The 25897-nt window shown below is 26.9% G+C and overlaps 1 protein-coding gene across 1 annotated transcript in view; it reads right to left on the reverse strand.

The window, feature by feature from the left end:
- Positions 1–25897, reverse strand: part of so (sine oculis) — a 36646-nt gene that overhangs the window by 6295 nt on the left and 4454 nt on the right. Inside the window, exons 3-5 of the mRNA XM_065511107.1 lie at positions 25717–25844; positions 25170–25274; positions 24334–24389 (exon numbers count right to left, since the gene is read on the reverse strand). Of these exons, the coding sequence (XP_065367179.1) occupies positions 24334–24389; positions 25170–25274; positions 25717–25844 (289 nt within the window). The remainder of the gene's footprint in view (positions 1–24333; positions 24390–25169; positions 25275–25716; positions 25845–25897) is intronic.

The raw sequence follows: 25897 nt of genomic DNA on the forward strand, positions 1-25897 counted from the left end.
AAGAAGCGTAAGTATAGTTGCATAGGTCACACTCTCAGAAAACAACAGTCTGAGGTCCCACATGTAGCACTTGAGTGGAACTCTCAGGGACGTCATGGAGATACCCTAAAGCTAATAGACTAGAAAATCCTACAACCAGTTACGGCAGCTAAGCAATGCTATGCAAAGTTTGGTGGTCAAACACAATCAGCGTTGCAACGAAACTAAGAATATTTGACGACTGCGTAAAATCTATCCTGTTTTATGGATGCGAAACATGGTTCCTCACAAGGGAAATAGTTCAAAAATTGCAGACATTCATCAATAGATGTCTTTGCAGTGTTTTAAGAATATGATGGCCTCAAGGACTAACCAAAGAAAGGTTGAAAATGAAATAAAGAAGCGTAAATATAGTTGGCTGGGTCACACTCCAAAAAAAAAAGAACAGTCGGAGGGCCCACATCCAGCACTTGAGTGGAACCCTCAGGGACATCGAAGCGTTGGTCGACCAAAAACTTCATGGAGAAATACTGTAGCTAAAGAGACTAGAAAATCCTACAACCAGTTACGATGCATAGCAAGATAGAGAGAAGAGCGAACGAAATTCGTAGAAAGCATTTGTAAATAGACTAAGTTCAAGAAAAGAACAGTCTGAGGTCCCACATGCAGCACTTGAGTGCAACCCTCAGGGACATCGAAGCGTTGGTCGACCAAAAACATCATGGAGAAATACTGTAGCTAAAGAGACTAGAAAATCCTACAACCAGTTACGATACATAGCAAGAGAGAGAGAGAGAAGAGCGAAAGAAAGCTTTTGTAAATAGACTAAGTTCAAATTAAAATTATTAATGAATTGTAATTATGAACATGTCTTAATAATAATAATATTTCATCTATTTGTTAATATCTGCAGACTTATAGAGTGAAAAAATTGCCTCCAAAAGTCTTTTCAGCACATCCCTAAATGAGCATCCTTTTTTACTACCATCTTTTTTACATCATCTGGCCACACTTATTATCCTCTCCACACAAGAGACAGTTTTCATAGTGATACATTTTTTTTACTGAGGTGAGTTTTTATGATAGGCTCTCTCTCTCTAACAATTCATTGTGTGTTATTGGTTTTGTACATATTAAACAATCAGCCATTTTTTGTGACGTTGTGTTTTTCTGTTTGTATGTATAATTCGCAGTAATGATAACTGATGTTTTCAAGCACAAATATGATGTTTATTTTTTCTTTTTTTTATATTTGTTGTAGCGGTTATTATTTGCTGTTGTTGTTGGTAATTTAATACTTGAATCCCTCAGGCCTTTTGTATATATGATTGTAGGTATGTAAGCTGTTATATAGAAAACAGTTTTTGCTGTTGTTTTTTTTATAAAAAAATATGGTTGATTTTTTTTTTTGATTAATAAAATGAAAACCATATATTTTTTATCATACATTTTGTATAAAAGTCACTTCTGTGTGTGTGAGTTTTATTTATCATAATTTTTTATAACAATAGTTGTTTAAAATTGTTATAACTCGTATTATTATTGTCTTTTTGTGTGTAGTTTTATGCATGCAAGGTGTTTTTTCAATGTCTGTCTCCATTGGTTTTGACACAACTGAAAACCACAAAAACCAATAAAAACTAAAACAAAAATGCAGCCAACTACTACATTTTTTCTTGCGTAAAAAATGTTAATATTTTTTTTTATTTATTAAAAAAAAATTTAATAAATACGAAGAGTAGATTATGATATAAACATTTGTATTTTGTGGATAGAATATTTGTTTTGAATGTACAGTGACTTTCATTAATATTCGGTATTTTAAGAGATCAAAACAAACTTATTTCAGAATTCTGAATATTGAACAAACAACATAAATAAAAACAAAAAAAATGCTTAAATTATTCATACTTCATTAATATTGGGTTTTTTTTAGCACATACAGTGGTTGTACAATGGAAACTTTTCCAAATATTTCATTAGTGGCCTAAAATCTGAAATATTTTTTTAAACAATTTTAACATTTTTGTAGTATTTTATTTGTATTTATTTGTATTTTTATTAACTTAATTTAACAAAAAACAAAGGACATAATTAAATTCTAAAAATGAGAAAACAAAATTAAAAGATTTCTTTATTACGGCATTGACAAAACAATGGAAACTTAGGTATTATTTTAACAAATATGGTCTTAACTTTGCAATAACTCAATATTTTCTTGGGTATCCCTTATTTTTTTATAACTGCTACACATCGACGATGCATTGAACCAATTAAAGAGTCAATGGTCTACTTTGAAATATTTTGCCATTCACTTATAACCGCCTCCGATAAATTTTCCTTTCTGGTGTAATTTTGGGTCTTTATTTTACGATCTACAATTTCCCACAGATTTTCTATGGGATTGAGATCTGGCAATTGGGCAGGCCACTTCAAAACACGTACCTGGTTGGATTGTATCCACTCGGTTACAACCCTAGAGGTGTGTTTCGAGTCGTTTTCGTGTTGGAATCTCCAAACTAGGGTCATATTTTCCTCAGCGTATGGATACATAACATCGTTTAATATGGTACTGTATCCTATACCTGTCATGGTATCTTTTATAATATGAATTGGGCCCATACCTTGCCCTGAAAAACATCCCCATACCTAATATTGCCACCGCCAAACTTTACAGTCTTATTTGTGTACTTTGGATCTAATCTTTTTCCCTTTGGTCGTCTTACAAATGTTCTCTCTCCCATCACTGCCTCTTAAATTGTATTTGGATTCGTCGGAAAAGAGGACAGTATTCCATTTCTGTATCGACCAGTTTAAATGATCCCTGGCAAATTGTAGACGGAGCAGAACGGTTCTTTTTAGAAATCAGTGGTTTTTTTACAGGACGATAGCAACCAAGACCAGCCTCATTTGCCCTGCGACTAACTGTTCGGGTACTTATTTCTAATTTTAGGCTATTAACAACCTCTCGAGGAGTTATATTTGGGAATTTCTTGAACTCTCTCGCTATTAAATTATCTTATCTAGGAGTTGTCTTACGAGGTATTCCACCTAAATGTTGAGTTTTTACAGAACCGGTCTCACGAAATTTCTTTATAATTTTTGAAACTTTTGATTTATTTATAGAATAATTGTCACAGATACTTTTTTGTTTTAAACCAGCTTTAAAATCGTTAATTATTTTATTTTTTAAGTCTTCACAAATCTCAACTTTAGCCATTTTGTTAACTTTGAAAAACAGCAATTATGCGATTTAAAAAAATATTTTAAATTTTGCGCTACATATGTAATATTTGGAAAAGTTTCCATTGTTTTGTCAACCACTGTATGTATAGTGTCTGTGGGATTCATGTCTCGGGACTGAGCAGGCTTATTAACCACTCACGAACAACACGAGGTTTATGCTTAGGGTCGTTGTTCTGATACAATTCAAAAATTCTTCCAATTCCAATTTTTTTCAGCAGATTGTTTCAAATTGTCTCTCAAAATGTTCAAATAAACATCCTTATTCATAATGCCTTCGATAAATACCAGTTTCGGTGATATGCAGTCCCAAACCATTGCACTTCCTCCTCCATGGTTAACTGTTGGAGTAATATTTTTTTCATTTTAACTCCTAATTCGGCTTCCTACACACCATAGCATTTCCATCACTTCCAAATAAGTTAAATTAGCTTTCTTCGAGTTGAATCCCACTTTTTTAATGGTGCGACGTATTGTTGCTTCTCAAACTGTCTTTCCAAATTCCGCCTTAACTTCAGTAACAATTTTTAACGCACTTAAGCGTGGGTTAGCCTTGATTTTTCTAACAATACTGCGCTCTTCCATCTGGGTAAGCTTTTTTGGCTGCCCAGTTTGTTTTTATACCCTTCACCTTAGTGAGAAGGGTATATATAAGTTTGTCAAACCGTTTGAAATTTCCACAATATAATTTTCCGACCCCATAAAGTATATATATTCTGGATCCTTATAGATAGCGGAGTCGATTAAGCCATGTCCGTCTGTCATTTGAAATAAATTTTCTGAAGACCCCAGATATCTTCGGGATCCAAATTTTCAATAATTCTGTCAGACATGCTTTCGAGAAGTCTCCTATTTAAAATCAGCAAAATTGGTCCACAAATGGCTGAGATATGAGGAAAAAACCAGGACAATCTCGATTTTTTACCTATATCTGGATTACTAAGTCATTAATATAGACAATATGGATATCTAATGATAGATATTTCAAAAACCTTTGCAACGACGTATATAAGACCATAGTAAGTTGGACCTATGATGGGTCAAAATCGGAAAAAATTATTTTTTAACCTGAATTTTTTTTTCACGAAATTTTTTTTTTTCAATTTAAAAAAAAAATTTAATTTTAAAAAAAATAATTTTAAAATAACAATTCGAAAAAATTTTCTTTGGAAAAAAAATTTTTGTTTACCTAAAAATATTTCAAATTTGTATTTTGAAGTATAGGGTATATAAGATTCGGCACAACCGAATATAGCTCTCTTACTTGTTTAAAATCAATTCGATCCTCGTTTTTATAACTTCGGATAATGTCACCAACTGTATTTGGCTTCATATTCAATATTTCAGCAATATGTTTTTCATTAACAAGATGTCATTATATTCATTGAGAATTTTCGGATTTTAGAAACTGCTATATTAAAACCGAATACAGAAATGAAATTAAATTTAAAATAATTGCGTTAAATTTTTCATCCCCGAACATAAATGATAATTTTATTTAACTGTTATCCATTCTATCATCTATCATATTGTTGCTCTCTCACTCTATTCTCTCATCACATCTATTGTTTTCATATCATTTACCACTACATTAAATCGGTAGTTGTTGTTGTTTTATATAAATTAATGTAATATATAGTGTTGCAGTGTTGGCAATTTGGCGTTTTTTCACAAAAAAAAAGTGGAATCATATAGCACCTTTTACACCGGCTCTTTTCACATCCGTTGAACTTTTAATTCAGCTATTTCCTATAACTGAATCAAGTCCCCATAGAAGGCCAAAAGCTACATACTGATAGTGGGTGTACAAGATCCGGCACAGACGAATATAACACTCTTGATAGAATTGTGTTTAGAATAGGAGAAAAGAGAAAAGTGAAAAATAATACGGAAATTTTAATTCATAATAGAAGGAATGTCAAAAGGGTTGATAACTAAATATTTCTTTTCTGTGCTGACAATCACTGAATTTGGTAGCAATTTGTTTTTAATTTATGTCTATTTTCATTAAATAATTAATTTTGAGTTTCCATTTTTAATTGTTTCATCAATTTAACTGCAATCTTAAATTTTTTAGCTCTCCCTACCAGGTTGTGATAGTTTTCCTCCCCTCTCCCTTTAGTTAACAACTATGTAGTTGGCAACACTATATAACTGGATGTATGCCTGTGTTGTTGTTATTATTATTTAGAGTAGAGAGTGTACGACAACAAAAATTCTACATTATTAAATCATCATCACACACACAATACAATTTACATTTGAGTTCTCTGTATTCAGACCGTAAGTAAAACAACAATAACAACAGAAAACAACCAACAGCAACAACATATTCAATGTTATTTTTACTGTCTTGTTCAGCAAAAAGATATCAAATTACATACTCAGAGTACGAGAGCACAACGATAATTATCATAACAATGGTGTATTGAAAGCAAGAAGAACAAGCAGCAGAAGCAGCAAATTTATACAAAATAAAATGAAATACTGAAGTGAACATTCTAATGATGTAAAAAAAAAATAAATTGTATAACGATTTTTTGAAGAATATGGAATAATGAATAAAAAAATAATAGATTTAAGACGCAAAATGGTTTTAAAAGTGTTGAAAGAATCAACTGCTTTAAGAAGTTTAATTAGAAATAAAGCATCAAAGTGCTGAAAAATTTCAAAATTTAAATTTGAACTACATAAAGAGCTACAATGGAAGCTAAATTTGAACTTTATAAAGAGCTACGATTGAAGCTAAATTTGAACTAAAGAAAGAGGTACTATTGAAGCTAAATTTAAACTACATAAACCCTACGATTGAAGCTAAATTTCATCTACATAAATGCCTATGATTTAAGCTAAATTTGAACTAAAGAAAGACCTAGGATTGAAGCTAAATTTGAACAATATAAAGACTTACGAGTGAAGCTAATATTGTAATAGATAAGGACCTACGATTGAAGCTAAATTTGAGCTATATAAAGACCTAGGATTGAAGCAAAATTTTAAGTACATAAAGACCTACGATTGAAGCTAAATTTGAACTACATAAAGACCTACGATTGAAGCCTAATATGAACTAATATGAACATATAAAGACCTACGAGTGAAGCTATATAAAGACCTACGAGTGAAGCTAAATTTGAAGTACATAAAGACCTAGGATTGAAGCTAAATTTTAACTAAATAAAGACTTACGAGTGAAGCTAATATTGTAATAGATAAGGACCTTCGAGTAAAGCTAAATTTGAACTACATAAAGAGGTACGATTGAAGCTAAATTTAAACTACAGAAAGAGCTATGATTGAAGCTAAATTTGAACTACATAAAGACCTACGAGTGAAGCTAAATTTTAACTAAATAAAGTCCTAGGATTTAAGCTAAATTTGAACTACATAAAGACCTTCGAGTAAAGCTAAATTTGAACTACAGAAAGAGCTACGATTGAAGCTAAATTTGAACTACAGAAAGAGCCACGATTGAAGCTAAATTTGAACTACATAAACCCCTACTATTGAAGCTAAATTTTAACTACATAAAGAGCTACGATTGAATCTAAATTTGAACTATATAAAGACCTACGATTGAAGCTAAATTCGAACTACATAAAGACCTCGGATTGGAGCTAAAATTTAACTACAAAAAGACCTTCGATTGATACTAAATTTGAACTACAAACAGACCTACGATTGAAGCTAAAATTTATCTACATAAAGACCTACGATTGAAGCTAAATTTAAAATACATAAAGACCAGATATTAAATTTTTTGACATTTGACAGCTTGGTAACATTTATATGTATTTGTTTTAAATTCTCCAACAAAACCTAACTTTAAATGAAATATATTGTTTCAAAGATACTTCTCTGTTTTTATATTCTAGATTTAACTGATTAAACACTTTAATTTGTATTTTTTTCATCATTCGTTTGACACTTATCTTGTCATATCTTAACTGTCACTAGCCACAAACTTCAAAAAAAGCAAACAAATTCTTCATTGGTGGTCATTTTCAAATTAAACATTTTTTCCTTTGTTTTAAATTCTTATTTATATATTTAATTCTTTATAATTATTACTGTTTGAGCATCACATTTCGTCAAAAGGAAAAAATATAAAAAATACAAAAAAATTTTAACATAAACAAGTTGAAGTATTATCATATTACGGGATTATGTTTTGTTAATATTTCTTGTTTTTTTTTATTTATTTTTTTGAATATTACTTGTGGCCCTGCGTCTCTTTTTCTACGTTTATAAACAAATAAACATAAATAATGAAATGATTGTATTGTTTTTTTTTTTGTTTTAATTTATAAAGAAATGTGATATTTTTCGTATGTCGTATTTCAATGGCTGGCTTTGAATTTAACGGTAGTTGGTGTAAAAGAAATTGTATAATATTATATGTAGTACTCTTTGTTTTTAGTAAAAAAAAATAAAGCAAAATGCCGACGGGAAATTTAAAGGGAAAATTAAGGGGTAATTTAAAGGAGATTCCTCTTACTTTGTCCAGATAATAAGAAATTATGTTCATTTTGACAAGTTTCTTTAAAAAATTTAAGAATTACAGCTAATTTTGAGGTATTTATTCCATTAAATAACAAATTTAGCAGTTTCCAGCGGTTTTTTTGTGTGATTTAACGGAAAATATTGACAACAGTGATATTTACAGTAATAAAAAGGTTGCCATGCAAAAAGCATAAACATAAATGTTGCCATATCTTTATTATATGTTGAAACAGTGATGTCAATGTTTTGCTGGCAAATTCGTTTTTACAAACTATCAATTATGTTTTTTTAACTATTAAAGCGTTTTCTTATTAAATTTTATGAACATTTTGAAGTAATTTATTTGTTAAACTGTATTTTGCATATGATGTTAATATTTTCACTTTCATTAACCATTTAAATTGACTTGAATAACAATAAAACCTTGTTCTTAGATTATGTAACTGTTTTTTTTTCATTCAATTTTTATCTAATTTATTTACATTTCAACTGTATCTATTTTTTTATTGTAAATATATACCTCCTTTCACTTCTTTAGGCCATAACTCTTGCTAAAAGTTTTCTTTTTAGTTTGTATTTAGCTTTTATTTTTATTTTTTTTTTACTTTTTTTTTGGAATTCCACATTAAGTCTGTAGTTAGTAACTGAAGCTTGTTGTATAGCTGTGTGTTTTCATAATAACATTTCAAAAAGATTTCGTTTTATAAGGCTTCTTTCGTTTAAACTGAAGCAAAAATAATAAAAAAAAAATAAAAAGTAAAGTATATTTTATGGGCAGCACTCTTTATTCAACGCTAATAAAAAATCAAGTTGAAGTTCATGGTGTGAGCTTAAGTGTCGTAAGCCGATTTATAATAAAATTAAAAGGAAAACAACTATAGAAAATAAAAAACAAACAAACAAACCTAAAAAATGTAAAAGTCTTTTCGAAATTGTGGTAAATAAAAACGACATTAATTTACACATTTATGATGAGATAAATGGGAAGTGAATTTTATGATAAGGGGAATTTAAAGAGGACTTTTATAGTGATTTGACTGAATAAGGAATGAAATTATAAGAATTAGAATACAACGTTTAATATACATATAATTGTAAATAAAAAATTTAATCTAAATTTGAACTACATAAAGAGCCACGACTGAAGCTAAATTTTAACTATATAAAGAGCTATGACTGAAGCTAAATTTGAATTACTTAAAGACCTACCATTGAAAGCTTAATTTGAGCTACATAAAGACCTACGGTTGAAGCTAAATTTCAACTACATAAACCCCTACGATTGAAGCTAAATTTGAGCTACACAAAGACCTACGATTGAAGCTAAATTTGAACTCAATAAAGAGCTACGATTGAAGCTAACTTTGAACTATATAAAGTCCTACGGTTGAAGCTTAATTTGAACTACATAAAGACCTAGGATTGAAGCTAAATTTGAACTAAATAAATACCTACGATTGAACCTAAATTTGAACTACATAAAGACCTACGATTGAAGTTAAATTTGAGGTACAGAAACACCCCAACATTGCAGCTAAATTTGAACTACATAAAGACATACGACTAAAGTTAAATTGAACTACAACTACAGGAAGAGAGCTTTATTCGGCTGTGTCGGATCTTATATACCGTTCACCAAATTATACTTCAAAATACAAATTTTAAATATTTTTAGGAAAACAAATTTTTTTCCAAAGTTTTTTTTTTCATTTTTTGTAAAAAAAAATTTTTCGAATTGTTATTTTTAAATTTTTTAAATTTAAATTTTTTTTTTATATTTTTTTATTAATTTAAAAAAAAAATTTTTCGGGTTAAAATTTTTTCCGACTTTGACCCATTGTAGGTCCAACTTACTATGGTCTTATATACGTCATTGCAAAGGTCTTTGAAATATCTATCATTAGATATCCATATTGTCTATATTACAGATTTTGTAATCCAGATATAGTTCAAAAATCGAGGTTGTCCTGGTTTTTTCCTCATATCTCAGCCATTTGTGGACCGATTTTGCTGATTTTAAATAGCAAACTTCTCGAAAGCATGTCTGACAGAATTATTGAAGATTTGGATCCCAAAGATATCTGGGGTCTTCAGAAAATTGATTTCAACAGACAGACATGTCTTAATCGACTCCGCTATCTATAAGGATCCAGAATATATATACTTTATAGGGTCCAAAATGAAAAATGTGGAAATTACAAACGAAATGACAAACTTATATACATCTCACGAAGGTGAAGGGTATAAAAAGACCTTCGATTGTTATTAAATTTGTACTAAATAAAGACCTTCGATTAAAGCTAAATTTGAACTAAATAAAGACCTGCGATTAAAGCTAAATTTTAACTAAATAAAGACCTACGATTAAAGCACTGAACGTCAGTGTCAACTATTAACTTTTTTTAACTTAAATCTACAATTTATTGATAAAATCCCCCAAGAAATCGGTAACAATTAAAAATAGTACTGCTGTACGTTTGACTTATGAATTGTACTGACAAAAGTACAATTGTACTAAATCTATCATCCCTGTTTGACAATAACAAACAGCTGATTAGTTGCATTAAGAAAACCCGGCAGTATGTTCGTCTAACCCGGTCTTAAAACTACTAAAATTGTGTATAATTGTGTTTCGTTTAACATTAAAAGTTTCGTGTAAAAGTTTTTAAAGGTGTTACAAACAAAATAGTGTTTAATTTACAGTGTCCAAAGAGGAGTGTTATTATAACTTCATCAATCTATTGGTGGAGGGACATACAAAATGGAACAAAAATAAACAAACAGAAAAAGAGCAAACTAAAGTAAAAATAAATATTCACGGCATTTGCAGCAAAAGCAATAATAACAACAACAACAACAACGGCAAGTACAAATAAAAATTAAACAAATATTTCAACCAAAAACAAAAAAACAAGAGGAGAATATAAAAAGTAGAACCCAGAACACACGCACAATTTTTGTTGTAATGTTCTTGCTTTTGTTTTCCAACCAACATAAAAGCAGCAACAACAACTTAAACCAAGAAGAAGAAATAGGTAATTTGATACTTTCATAAAATACCCGCCACCCAACCATAAAACTCCACAAATGAAGGCAGTCAGGCAGCAGTAGTACATGTATGGTAAACAAAGCGCAAAAAAAAGAACAACAACAATGACTACACTATACAACAGCGAAGAAGAAGAAGAACGAAAAGAGCAAAAGTAGTGGTGAACCAGGGTTGGAAAATAATTCAAATAGTAGGAGTACTTTTTCATACTCATTACTAAAATTTAGAATTTTAATTATTTTCATATTAGTGAAGTTTTGTGGTATTAAAATTGTATTAGACAAATGACTTTCAGTAGAAAAAGCTGTTAGACACAAGATTTTCTAGTGTTTTAATATAAAGATTAGTTTAAAGTTATTTTGAACTGAGATTTAGTAAAAAAATCGTTTTAATTTTAAATTGGAATTTTGTTAAACAAATTCTATATATATAAAAGAATTGCTCTTTAGGATTTTATTAAGCATATAAACGAGAATAGAAGCCAGAAAGAATTATAATTTTGCCTTAGCAGAAACTTGAACTTTAATGATATCGGGAAAAAAAATGTTGCTCAGTTTTAATAAAACAAATTCAATGTATTAATCTTTAAACCATAGGAAATGGAGTAATTACTAAAATCTGGTTGAATGTTTTTTATAAAAAGTTATCAAATAGCCATTTTTAAATTTTTAATTTAATCACTTCTTGCCAAGGGCTTCATTTCGATTTTATTTAATTCGAATATAATTTCTAAAGGTAGTTAATTACTGTTACTGGAATATCGCCAAATGAGCTCCAACAAATAGTGTACATTTCCCAGTATTTTTGTGAAAAATTCGAAATTTTAAAAAAATTACCTTTGACCTTAATTTTTATTATTATAATTATTACCTACATATTCTGAAATTAAATAAAATAACATTGTGGGCGAATACAATTTGTAATACGATTTAAATAAAAATTTACAAGATTCAACTTAAATGAAAGTGTTTTTCTATAAAGGTTTAGATTTATTGATGAATATAATAAATTATTGAAGACAAATCTACAAGTTTTGATTAAAAGATATAGATTAGTTACAATTTGTACGCTAATCTATAAGATTTATCTTAAATAAAAGTGTTTTTCTATAAAAATTTTAGATTTCTTGTTTTTAACAGTTGAAAAAAATCAATCATTGAAGAAAATTTAACAAATTTTGACTAAAATATAGATAAAGATAATAAAGATAATAAACCTTGCTTTTTAAACCCTCATATTACCCAGATTTATGGCCAGTTTAAGGATCACAAACGAAAAATTTGCTTAGAAACTCTGGATTATTCAATCTGTAAACTGGTCCTTGGCATACTGTGACTATGTCTTGCTAAAAAACTACAGTAAATGGTTCATTAATGGATTAAAAATAAATATATAATTGAAAGTTTAATAAAAACTAATGAAAAATTTAAAAAAAATCCTTAACCCCCTGGTTATACCTGATAAATTTTTGTCATGATAAATTTCAAAATGGTTGTCTAAATAAAAAATTATCAGGTATAGTCTCCATTTATTAATATTATTTCTTCGTTATGATAAAATTGTTAGTGCTTTTGCTTAGACAACTTTGTCTTGACAAGAAATGTCATTTATTGTTATGTGAATATTTGTCAAGTATAGACAGGGGGTAAGAAACAACAAGGTTTTCTATAGAAAATTCTGTTATCCTGAAGATTTTCTATAAAAAAAATACTGTTAGACATAAGATTTTTAATAGAAATAAAGTTATACTGAAGACTTTCTATAGAAAATACTGTTTTACTGAAGATTTTCAATACAAAAAACTGTTATACTGAAGATTTTCTATAGAAATGACTGTTATACTGACTATTTTCATTAGAAAATACTGTTATACTGAAAATGTTTAATATAAAATACTGTTATTCTGAAGATTTTCTATTGAAATAACTGTTATACTGAAGATTTTCAATAGAAATTACTGTTATACTCACGATTTTCTATAGAAAACACTATTATACTGAAAATGTTTAATAGAAAATACTGTTATTCTGAAGATTTTCTATAGAAATTACTGTTATACTAAAGATTTTCTATTGAAATAACTGTTATACTGAAGATTTTCAATAGAAAACACTGTTATACTTAAGATTTTCTATACAAAACTTTAATTTTCTATAGAAAATACTGTTATATTGAAGATTTTTTATTGAAATGACTGTTATTCTAGAGAAAATCGTAATTTCTAATGAAATGACTGTTATACTGAAGTTTTTTTTTTATATAAATGACTGTTATACTGACGATTTTCTATAGAAAATTGTTATTTTCTGTTATACTGACGACTTTCTATATAAAACTGTCGATTTTTTATAGAAAATACTGAAGATTTGCTAAAACTGTTATACTGAAGATTTTCTATAGAAAATACTTAAGCTATATTAGAAACCCATTCTTTTTACATAAAATGCTGAAAATTGTTTGAAGGTTTCAAATGAATCCCAAGGTACTTTTGAATATGAAATAGTATCAATAAAGTGAGATTGTGTAAACTTTTCCATCCCTGAGGCGAACTATATAAGCAACAACAAAAAACAAGAAATGAAAAAATTGCAGACTTTTAACGGAATTTAATCATAAATATTAGAGAATTTTTTCAATTCACAAAGGATTTTTCTTAATATTGTTGGTAAAGCTATAAAACGTATCTAACGCTGCGTTTACACATGCAAGTAGATTGATGAAAGTTGATAATACGTATTATTATCGAAAATGTCGAAAATACATCGAAATGTCTACAAGTTGCTTGAGCGTTTACACATGCAAGTAAAAGTTCATTTTGTAAATGTTAGCGAAGGAGAATGATGTCTTCAAAATGCCACAAATATAAGAATATTACAGCTAATTCGATAAATAAACCTTTTATATATCAGCATTTGTTATTTTTAAGTCCATTTGCGGCTTGAAACCAAATTTTATTATTTTTATTCATAACAATAAAGTGTTACCATGATATTCAAATATAAAAATTTCTGGGGAAAATGTTAGGTTAACAATTTTTATAGATATTAGTAACAATTTTATTTATTAAAACTAATGAAATTGCTATTTTTACGAAAACGATAAGCATTAGTGGTCATTTGTACTATTTTCTTTTACAAAAATACATAAAATAAGTTAAAAATATAATTATTATTTTACCACCTTCTGATAAATTTTTTAAAAGCTATTTATTGGCAACTCTATTTGTCATCACTTGTATGAAAGTGTCGAAAATCACTGTCCACCTAAATTCAGTAGGCAGTGAGCTGCAAGTGGCTGCATGTGTGATTGTGTTAGTGCAAAAGTATGTATGTATTGTGTTTTTCGAACTGTTACTTGCATGTGTAAACGCTAGGTAAATAAACAACAATTTATGCAATTACATATGTAAATGTACAATTTTGCTTGAGTGAGTTTCCTTGTCACCAAAACAGCGTTGCCAAATTATGCAGGTTTTGCCATATAGTTGGTAACTCTTAAAACTTATGCAGGTTGTTCAATATAGTTGGTAATTCTTACAATTTATACAATTAATCCTACAATTCCTTTAAAGATCTGTTTAAAAACAAAACACAAATATGTTTTATGTACGATGTATCCTCACTATGCCTTCGTCATAGTATGCAAAAAAAAACCCATGGCAAAATGTTCTGAGTAAATATTCATAAGTTTTTTTTTTGTTTTGTTAAAATTTGCCTTCACATTTTCACAATATAATGAATGGTTTTTGGGCCATCTCCTCGTACATTCATACAAATATGTGCGTATCAGCGATTGAGTGAGTGAGTGCCTTTGTGGCAAAGTGTAGTAGATGAATACTTTGTTGAATTGCAAAGAAAAAAAACTGTGAACTGGCTGCCAAAGAAGCCCTTACAAATGAGACGAAACGGCAAAATGAGCAGCAATATTACAAAGTAAACAACGTCATCGTCATCTTAAAAACTATGGATAACATGAAGTTAACAAAAAAAAAACTGTTTATAATAATAATTTATTGAAAAAGAAAGCAAAATCTTTATAAAAATAAATGCAATGCATGATGAGTGGGATGTGGTGACAAAGTTTTGGAAAATAAAAACAATACGTTGGCAAAGCGATTTAATTAAAAGTACATATTTACATATTTGGTGGGATTTCTATTTAAAACAAGATTTTCTATGGAAAATACAGTTACACAAGATTTTCTAAGGAAATAACTATTGTTAGACACAAGATTTTCTATAGAAAATACTGTTATACTGAAAATTTTCAATTATTATTAGATTTTCTATAGAAAATACTGTTTTCAAAAGCTTTTTCGTATTTTGCTAATTTTTATTATGAATTGGCAATGCGAAGAACGATAGGAAACTATATTGATGTTTTTTTTAGATATTAAGCAATGCGATTTGGATATAGGATTTTTATAAGGAAAATATTTTTAAATCGCTTTTTTAATATTGAGTTTTTATATACATAAATTGCATATTGAATATAAAATTATCTATAAATGCTCAAAGGAATCTTATGGGAATGAAATTAAATTTTTAAGTTAAATTCTTTAAAATAAAATTTAGATTGATTTTATTTTTAAAACAATATTCTAAACTAAAAATTCTTTAAAAAAATCTCAAAAATACCTTAATTTTTCTTTAAAGAAACAGAATGGAATTGAAACATTTTTTAAATTTTCTTGAAATTAGCTATAAAAAATATAAATATTTAGTTTTTACATATAAAACAAATTTAAATTTGACAATAAAAAATAAATACTTTTTTGTGGTAAAATTTTAAAAAATTAATAGATTTTTTAAAAAAAAAATTGGAAAAGAAAATTTTTTTTCGATTTTCTTTTTAAAAACATTGTAAATAAAAATAATTCATAAAAATAATCTAATTTTTTTCTTAAAAAAACAAAATGGAATTGAAACATTTTCTCAATTATTTTAAAAACTTCTAAATTTAATTGGAATATTGAGTTTTTGTATATGAAAAATTTTTGAATATTAAATTATCATAAAATAATAAAACAAATTTAATATTTTGATGTAAAATTTTAAACAAATTAATAGATTTTCCAAAAAGGAACGAAATGGAATTTAAACTTTGTTTTGGATTTTCTTTTTAAAAACATTGTAAATAAAAAATACTTTATAAAACTTAGAAATTTCAAAATTTGTTCCCAAGGGAACAAAATGGAATTGAAACATTTTCTTAATTTTCATGAAAACTTTCTAATTTAATTGATATATTGAGTTTTTTAAGTGTTAAATTGTTGAATTTTAAATTATCTTAATGTAGTATAGATTTTTAAACAATTTTCAAAAGGGAACAAAATGGAATTTAAACTTTGTTTTGGATTTTCTTTTTAAAAACATTGTAAATAAAAAATACTTTATAAAACATAGAAAATTCAAAATTTGGAATTGAAACAAAATGGAATTGAAACATTTCCATAATTTTCTTGAAAACATCCAAATTTAATTCAAAATTCTGAAAAAAGCATTAAATATCTATATATTTATTTAAAGAAACAACACGGAATTGAAACATTTTCTCAATTATGTTGAAAACTTCTAAATTTAATTGAAATATTTAGTTTTTGTATATGAGGATCCACAGAACAAAAGGTACTTTTTCGAGTTTTTTTTACAAATTTATTTTTTGGTATTTTTACAATATTTGGGTTGATATCTTTTAGAAAAAATCAATTTCCCAAAATTTTTAAATTTTCAAAAAGTACCTTTTGTTTTGCGGCTCCTCAATACAAAAACTAAATATTTAAATTAAATTTAGAAGTTTTCAACATAATTGAGAAAATGTTTCAATTCCGTTTTGTTTCTTTAAATAAATATATAGATATTTAATCCTTTTTTCAGAATTTTGAATTAAATATAAAATAATAAATTCAAATTTTGCTGTAAAATTTTAAAAAATTAATAGAATTTTCAAAATTTTTCCTTAAGGGAACAAAATGGAAATGAAACTTTGTTTTGAATATGCTTTTATTAGTATAAGTTGGCAATGCGAAATTGAATTGGAACCTTTTATGGTAAGTCTTTAGACATTATTAAGCAATAAGATATGGAAATATTAGATTTTTGTAGAGAAAATTGTTTCTAAACTCTATTTTCAAATGTTTTTCATTATTTTGTCAATTTTTAGCAAAAGTTGGCAATGCAAAGAACTCATTTTTAATATTCTTTATAATTTTTATTAGGAAATATTAGATTTATGTAAGGAAAATTGATTTTAAGCATCTTTTAAAATGAATTTTCTCGAATTTGCTCATATAATGCAAGAGTTGGCAATGCGATGAAACCTTTTACAACAACTTTTAAGATATCATTAAGCAATGCTTTAGTAAATATTAGATTTTTGTAGAGAAAATGGTCTTTCAATCGCTTTTTAATAGTTTTTCACTTTATTTTTTAATAATTTTTTTTAAAAGAGTTGGTAATGCAAAAAATTACAGAACTCATTTTTAATATTTGATACTGTTTTTTATATTATCATGCAATATGATTATAAAATATTCGATTATTGCACAGAAAATAGATTTGAAACATAATTTTCCATTAGTTTTTCAATAATAATATCACATTTATTATAAGTTGGCAATGCGAAAAACAATAGGAATCATTTTTAATAAGTTTTCAGATATTATTAAACAAAACGAATAGAAAGTAATGGAATTTTACAGAGAATATTGAATTTGAAATAATTTTTAAATTATTTTCCTAATCTTCAGCATGAGTTGGCAATGCAAAAACCGATAATACCCATTTTTAATATTTTTGTATAATATGATTATGAAATATTATATTTATGTAAAAAAAAAGATTTTAAAAACCTTTTTAAATGATTTTTCTCGAATTTGCTTATGTTTAGCATAAATTGGCAATGCGAAGAACTTTAGAAACCATTTAATATAATTTTTAGATATTATTAAGCAATAAAATTAGGAACTATTAGATTTTTATAGAGAAAATGTAGTTTCAAATGATTTTTAAAAGCTTTCACTTCCGTTTTTTGCTAAATTTTATAAAAAAGTTGGCAATGCAAAGAACGACAAGTCCTATTTGTTTTGTAATATTTAATACTATTTTTAGCTACTAGATTTTTCCTATGATTTTTCATTAATTTGTTAGTACTTTGTTTTATTTATTCTAATGTTTTAATTAATTTTTATTTGTTTCAGCTTTTAAGGCCTTCTTTGACAATAACATTTTGTAAATGCAGCCTTATTTGAAGAGATTTTATTAATTGTTTCAAGGTAAGCTCAAATTTGTTTAATAAAAAAAAGTAGTTTTATGATTTTCTTGTAATAATAAGTATAAAATAGTAAATAGGCCATGAAGCTAGAAAATTGTTCTGTAAAAATTAATTAAATCTTGAATTAATATTTAATTTACCACTTAATCTCAATAATATATTTTGAATGAAATTCAAAATACTTTATAAACCGTTTTACTTATACGTTCTAATATATTATTGCTGCTGTCAAACAACAAAGAGTTGGCAAATCCAGTTAATAATTTTTTAAATGTAGCACTGAAACTTTCAGGCAGATTTGTTGACAATTAAAATAAGACAGCTTTATTTGTTAATTGTTAACTTAAACTTTATTTAAAATTAAGTTTTCAAAGCAATATTATGTTATTTACAAGACTATTTAATATTCCTTTTGCTTTGGCACTTCAAACAAAGAGTAGTTGGCAAGGCCACTCAATAATTTCTTAACTGTAACACACTGCAAGCTTCACACTATAATAAACTGACCCACGTTGCAATGTCAACATGTCACATCTCTTTATTGACAATCGACTAGATTCTTTCTTTGTTATATGTTTAATAAAATTAATGATTAAACAAATTTCAATGAAATGAAAAACCATTTAATCACTTGTAAAATTTTAATAAAAATACATTTTGTTTTGTTGTTGTGTTGAATAAAATAAATCTAATCTGTAAATCTTAGTTTGTCTGTGTTTAATACAAATTTTTGTTTTCAAAACAAATTTGTCTTGTTTTTATGCTTGTTTATGTTTTTGTTACATAGTTTTAATTGAAATTTATGTTTTGAACACGATTTGATGACACTTTTCAAAGCAACAACAACATGTATGAGTATGAGTGTGTTACAATAAAAACTGTAGAACATTTTTATCTTTTCAAAACCATCTAATAGTGTGCAGTCATCTGTTTAAAAAGAGATTTCAGATTAAAAAAACCTTAAGATTTTGTTTGTATTGTAAGGTGTTTTAGGTGGAAATACAGAGAAAGAATAGAAAATAAACAAAGGTTTAAATGTTTATGCTTTATTGGATAATAGCTATAAAAATTAAAATGCTATAAAAATTAAAGAAAATTCAATAGAATTTTTAGGTTAAAATATAAAGATTTCAAATCGATATGGTTTTATTAAAAGGGAAATAAATTTAAAATAACTTAGAAATTACAGAGATTGACAGATATACCTTAAAATGACACTTAGTTAAAAGCTGTAATATATTTGGAGTTTTGACAAGATTTTTTTTTTAAACATGAATGTGAAATCGTTTTTTCTCAAGGCCATTTTAATTAATTTTTTTCCTAAAGCCTTAGTTTTAAAGTTTTTGTTAATTATTTTATTTAAATTTTTAATTTATTTATTAAAACCGGTTGTTATTTAAAACAAATCAATCATTTAATGTTAATAAGGTGTCAATTTTTAATTTTATACAAAACAACTCGACATATTTGTTAAACAAATATATGGAAATTTTCAGTTTTTATGAGTTTTATTATCAATTAAAATTTAACCATTTAACATAGAGTCACTAAATGTCTACTTAATAAACAAAAAAAAAATAGACTTTTATTAGATGGAAATGTTAATTTACATGTAATAATACATATTGTAATTAAAGACTCTAAGCCAGACAACTAGTTGTTGCTCTGTTTTATTAAATTTTTTTGTTCTAATCTATTTAAAAATTCATAAATAAAAAGCTTTTCTCACAATTTCACTTGTGTGCTTTGTAATAAATATGTTTTTGTCTGAAATTTCTAAACAATACAGTAAAATTGTATTATTTTTTCCCTTCCCCACAATTATTGCACAAATAAACTGAGTCATAATCTGTTAAAGATCATCTGGATGTGTTAAAAATACTGTAATGCCTCTTTAGTAGATTGAAAAGCAGCCTGAATAAAGTGTTTTTGTTGTTTTCTGTAAAGCCCATATGTGTGTCTTATGGTTGTCTGCTAATTTACAATTATCCATGATTGTAACGCTAACAACAACACAGCAGACAATACAAAGTTTGAAAATTGTACAAAAAAAAAAAAACAGAAATCCCAACCCAGTAAATATTTATAAATTAATAAATCCCAGCTTTGCATTATTTACATGACAGCAAGTGTGGCATCTTGGCGTTTTTCCCCTCCTGCTTCAGACAAGTGTAAACAAGACAGCGAGTTTTAACTTTAAGCTTTTGAGGTTATGTTCAAGGCGAATTTATAGCAGGTGGTGGCCAAGGCGAATTCAGGCAAATACAATCGAATTTATTAATTTTTTGACATTCTCCACTATGAAAGAGTTGTTTCGAGTTTTTTTTTAATTCTACAGATTTCTTTAATATTTTTTAAGCAAATTCTTATAAAAATTGCTTATTGGGTTTTATTAATGTGCCACAAAAGCTGTGTTTTGTATTATAGTTGCAGTTAAACTCGTAATAAAATGTTTTCTGTTTTTTTTTTGAGCTCAGTCTATATTTTATTGGGGTTTTAAGACTGCGTCAGTTTGTCTGGTGACTTAAACTGTGTCTTAAATCGTTTTGTGTGAATCAATTTTTATATCCAAATGTTTTGCTGTTTGTTTTTTTCTCTGTTTGTGCTTTTTATTGCATGTTTAAAGCGAATGTAGGTTTTTTTTTTATTCTTGAGAACAAATGTAACAGTGAAAGAAATATTTGTATATGGGAATACAGGGCGGTTACTGCGTAACTCAATCCGAAAACAAAAATGTGTGCTAAATACATTGTAAATCGAAAATATTTCCTTTCGAATCGAATTAGGGAGTAACACTCCAGGAAAATCTTACAGTTTCAGCATCTCATTCTTATCGAATGCAAAAAGTTTTGGAAATTTTGAGAATTTTGCGAATTTACGAACGTACTTATGGTTCAATTATGTATGGCAATCAAACTTCAGTTGCGATGCCAAAAGGCAACCAAAAATTTCTGGTTGGCAATTTGGCAACAGAAAATGATAGCTGCCAGTTGCCATCTATAATAACTTTGTGGAAACTGAGAGCGAGAAATGTATTCTCTCAGTGTAGAGCTGGCGACAAGTCTTTTATTTTTTTATTTTGAAAAGTCTTTTGTTTTTTTTTTTTTTTGAGTTTTGCTACAAGTTTCATTACAAATTGTTTCGTGTGCGCTTAAATGTTTCCTTCAGGATTTTTAACTACTTTGTTTTTTGTTGTTTTTTTGTTGTTTGTCATTTAAGCGATTTTTATCTTGTTAAACCTTTTTGTCTGCATTTCTGTGTTTTGAATGTGTAAAAATTATATTGGAATTTTATGGCGATTAATTGTTAAGTGTTATAAAGATGGAAGTTACAAAAAAAGAGTAATTTTGGCAACAAAGAATTTTTGCCTAAAATTAAAAGTTTCAAATCATATTTTAAAAGTAAAAAATATAAAAGATATTGAATTTTGTAAAGGAAATTGCTGCACATTAAAATAAAACAAAATATTAACAATTAAAGAGCATTGAATAATACACATATATCGGAAACTCTGCTGTCACAGACCTAACTCAATTGTCAAAAACTCTAATTGAAGCGAATAGATAGAAAACTTCAATCATAGAGCGGAAACTCATCTGTCAAAGACCTAACTCAGTTGTCAGAAACCTAAGTGGTGAGAATGTATTAGTAGAAAAAACGATGTGAAAACAAAAACAGTACTCGCATGTGTGATTATTATGAGTAATTTGTTTATAAATTTCTAATTTTGTAATTGTCTAAAAAGAAAATGTTAAATAGATAAAACTATGAGTCATAAGCAGCCACTTAGAAGTTTAAAATTTTCTTACAGGTCCTTGGCCTATTTAGTTATTAGTTATTGCTGCTTTAAAATCTTCTATAAACCCTAAATATACCTTTTTTCACAAACATGTTCCCAAAAAAACCGTTTTTTTTTTCAAATTATTTCCACTTCAATAACTATTTTGTATACAATTTAGTTATAAATGAAATTCTCTTAAAACTTATACTTCTTAGTCTTAATAATCTGACCACCCACATGGTTTCTTAGTTTAAGGGTATAAAATCTTCTCGTTGTTTATATAAATTTAATGTGACACAAATAAGTTTTTCTACTTAATTTTAATGTTTATTATTTTATCATAATTTTTTTTTCTTCTTCTGCTGTTGGATTTTAAAATAAATCCACAGCTCGCTACATACATAATATTTTATATGACATACTTGTCACTTTTTGGTTGTTGTCTTTGGTTTAAACTTGTCCTTGGATGTTTTGGTGTGGAACATTTAAGATTATGTTGAGTTGTTCTTTAAAAAACGAGTATTTGGTTGGAAAACAAAATTGAAAAACAGTTTTTTTTTATTTTTGAAAAAAGGTCTTCTTCATCATTTACTCTATTGATTATCTTTTGCATTTTTTTTTTAATATTTTTTGTATGTAATTTGATATCTTTGTTTGTTGTCTTCTTTTATACCATGCTTTTTTTTTTTTTTGTTTATTATGTGTTTTTGCTTTGTGTTTCAATGTTTAATAAAGCCAAATTCTTTGAAATAAAATTTTATTTCTGTATACTAACAACAAAAAAAATCGATAAGAAATTATTATTTCAAGCCTAATGAGTTTAATTTATAGTTGTATAAAATTTTGATGAATTTCTAAATAAAATCTTTATGAAATGCAGAAATTTTTAAGATAATTTCAAAAATTCTTTAATTTTCATTAAAAATAAAGCTAATTGGCAACTTTAAGGCAAGAAAAAGTATGGTAAACAAACACATGGTTGTTTTAATTGGTAGGTAAATAAACTATAGCAACAAACATACATACATTTATGCATGCATGCATTTATATGAGATTTGTTTTGTCCCCTCTCTTCCTCTCACTCTCTTGCTTGGCTTTGTTTACATTTTACTTTAAGCCTGCTATTTATTTGCTAAGGACTTTAAAAACAAATGGCGCTTAATGAAAATTGACTTTAACTAAATAAATACCAAAACATATGTGTGCTAAGGATTCTGTTGGACAAAATAAACACTTGAAATGATAATTTCTTTTATTTTAAAGAGGTCGCTATAAGGCGGAAGGTTTTAAAGTCTGTTAGAATGATAAAGTCCCTACACACAGCTGGAAAAAAACTAAATAAATATTTAAAGAGTTATTTGTAAAAACAAAAGTCCTTTGAATTATTATTTTTTTTATTTAAAATTAAACACTTAAAAATTTAAAAGTGTTTTTATCCAAAGTCAATGTCTCAATATGTTTGAGATTTTGAAATTATAATTTTGTTTAAATTGTTTTGTTTTTTAATTGTATGTCCAAGCATGTGTTCATTGTTGTTATTTTATTAAAGAAATAAATATTTTTGTTTTCAAAAAAAGACATAAGGCGTTAAAACACAACAAATTTTGTTTTTAGAAAATTTGGAACCTTATGTTTCATTAATATTTTTTAATTGTTTGTTAAAATTATAATTGCTGCCATGGGACAGTAGACAATGAATAATAATAAACATAAAATGGGGCCAAAAAAAGGGGCAGTGGTTAATAGCTTAAATTAAACAAATCATTCTTAAATTATTGAATTTCATTCTGACATTTATCTAATTTGCCTGTAAAATGCAGCCCTGTGTTATACCAAGCGAAAAACCTCAACTCTGCTCCCTAAAAGTACGAAAAATAGCAACCGGGTAATATTGCCTGTCTATACTTGACATAAATTTATCAGCTTAACAAACTAATACTTTTTTTTACTTGAACCCCCTTTTTTCTTCCTATTTGTTACAACTCTGCTTATTTTACAAAATTTTCTTTATTATTTTTAATAATTTAACAAAAATTTTGTATACAAACGAGTACACATTTCTATATAATTCTTTTTTGGCAAAATGTTTTGTCTCATTTATTTAATATTTTCATTTATTATTAAATGCATCGCATATAATTGTTTGTGTAAAATTTCCATGCAAAATAAGAAATTTTCAATTTATTTTTAAAGCAACAGCTAAAAGTATTGAAACGTTTTTGTATATTATATTTAAAAAAACAAGAAAACCTTGACATATTTTTTTTATATAAATATTTATATACACTTGTAAAATCATTAATTTTCACCTTGTTAAAAATATTTTTCTTTTTTTTTTTTGTTACAAAAATATAATATAATTTCTTTGATTGTCAAACATATGTAGAAATGCATTTAAATACAAAAAAAAAAGATTAATTACTCTTCAAAAAATAGTGTTTATAACCTTTAAATGACTTCATAATATTTGAAATTATTATTTAAGAATTTTAAAACTTTTACTTACTCTTTATGTTCCGCTGCACGATCTCTTTGTCTTCGATTTTTGAACCAATTAGAAACCTGTAAATAATAAGTAATTTGTTTGTTTTAAATGATTAATGACAGATTTTATTTTCAAAAATTTCATATTTCAAAAAGAAATTTTAATGTGTTATGGTTGACATTTTGTGGTAATTCAGTCAATTGGTTTAAAAATATTTGTATGTAATTATTAGATTTTGTAATAAATTGAAAGGAATTTAAAAAAAAAAAATGTGTCAAGAACTTGACATAATAGATATTGTAAAATATTGTAATAAGAAGACTAATATAGAAAATGTTGAAAAAAAATTAGTGAAAAAATTGAAGTAGTGGCCGTTTTTGCCTGGACCGATTTTAAATAGCAACTTAAGTTGGACAATAGCGGATATATTGATATATTAATCATGTATCTAAGTGATTTGGGGAAGTTGATTTCAACAGACAGACAAACATGGCTAAATAGACTCCGCCAGCTATAACGATACGCAATATATATGGGATCGCTAAAGAAAACTTGATAAATTACAAACGGAATGTCAAACTTATACTTAACTTATACCATTAATGGGTATAAAAACGCATATTTGGCATCACTGCTTATGACAAAAGCTTCTCTTTCTCTTAAATTCTCTAAGCCGCCATCTTTAAAAAGAGGAACATGAAAAGCAGTGTAGGAAATTTAGCGGGTTTCATACTAGATTTAGCGATTTTTAACAATCTCAAGATTTGTTTATAACTAAATAGATAAATTCATTTTCAAACCTTTGGAAACTATTATTTAAATTGAAAAAACCTTTGTGGAATGTTTTTTTAACTCACCTGTGTTGTTGTCAGTCCCGTAGCCTCTGCTAGTTCACGTTTTTCACGCGGTGATGGATAAGGATTGTGCGCATACCAGTCTCTTAAAACTGAACGAGATTTTTCCTAAAAAAAAAGAAATCACAAATTAATAATTCTGAATATGTAAACAAACTTTACAAATTGTTACTAATTTAATCAAATGAAACCTTAATAAAAAAAAGTTTTATAAAATTCGTTACAAAAACACACACACAAGATAAGATTTGCCAAAAACAAACATGTGAATCTTACAACCCCTGGCGATTATATACCATAACAACTCTAGCCTGAATTAATAACAAAATTACAAAAATGTAATTTTTGAAAATAAAATTTTCCCATCAATGTAACATTACTTATCATGTGTAAAACATACATTAAACATTACTATGATTTCTTTTAAAATGTTTCTGCTGCTGCTGGTATGAAGTTTTTTTTCTTTTTTTCACTCCCCTAAACATAAAAATGTTATGTGGATTCCCCAATCCAAAAAAAAAGTATTAAATAAATGAACGAAATTTTGTACCTTAAAACAATAACTTGTTTCTTCACCATCCCAAATTGTGCGCGGCAGTGGAAATTTACGACGAACACGATATTTACCCACAGCACCTAATGGTCTTCCACGCAGTTTTTCGGCTTCCACATAATGAGCTGTTAAATTTAATAAAAAATAAAGATAAAATTAAATGTAAACCGTTTTATAT

This window comes from Calliphora vicina, chromosome 5, assembly GCF_958450345.1.
Source record: "Calliphora vicina chromosome 5, idCalVici1.1, whole genome shotgun sequence".
Taxonomy (NCBI): Eukaryota; Metazoa; Arthropoda; class Insecta; order Diptera; family Calliphoridae; genus Calliphora; species Calliphora vicina.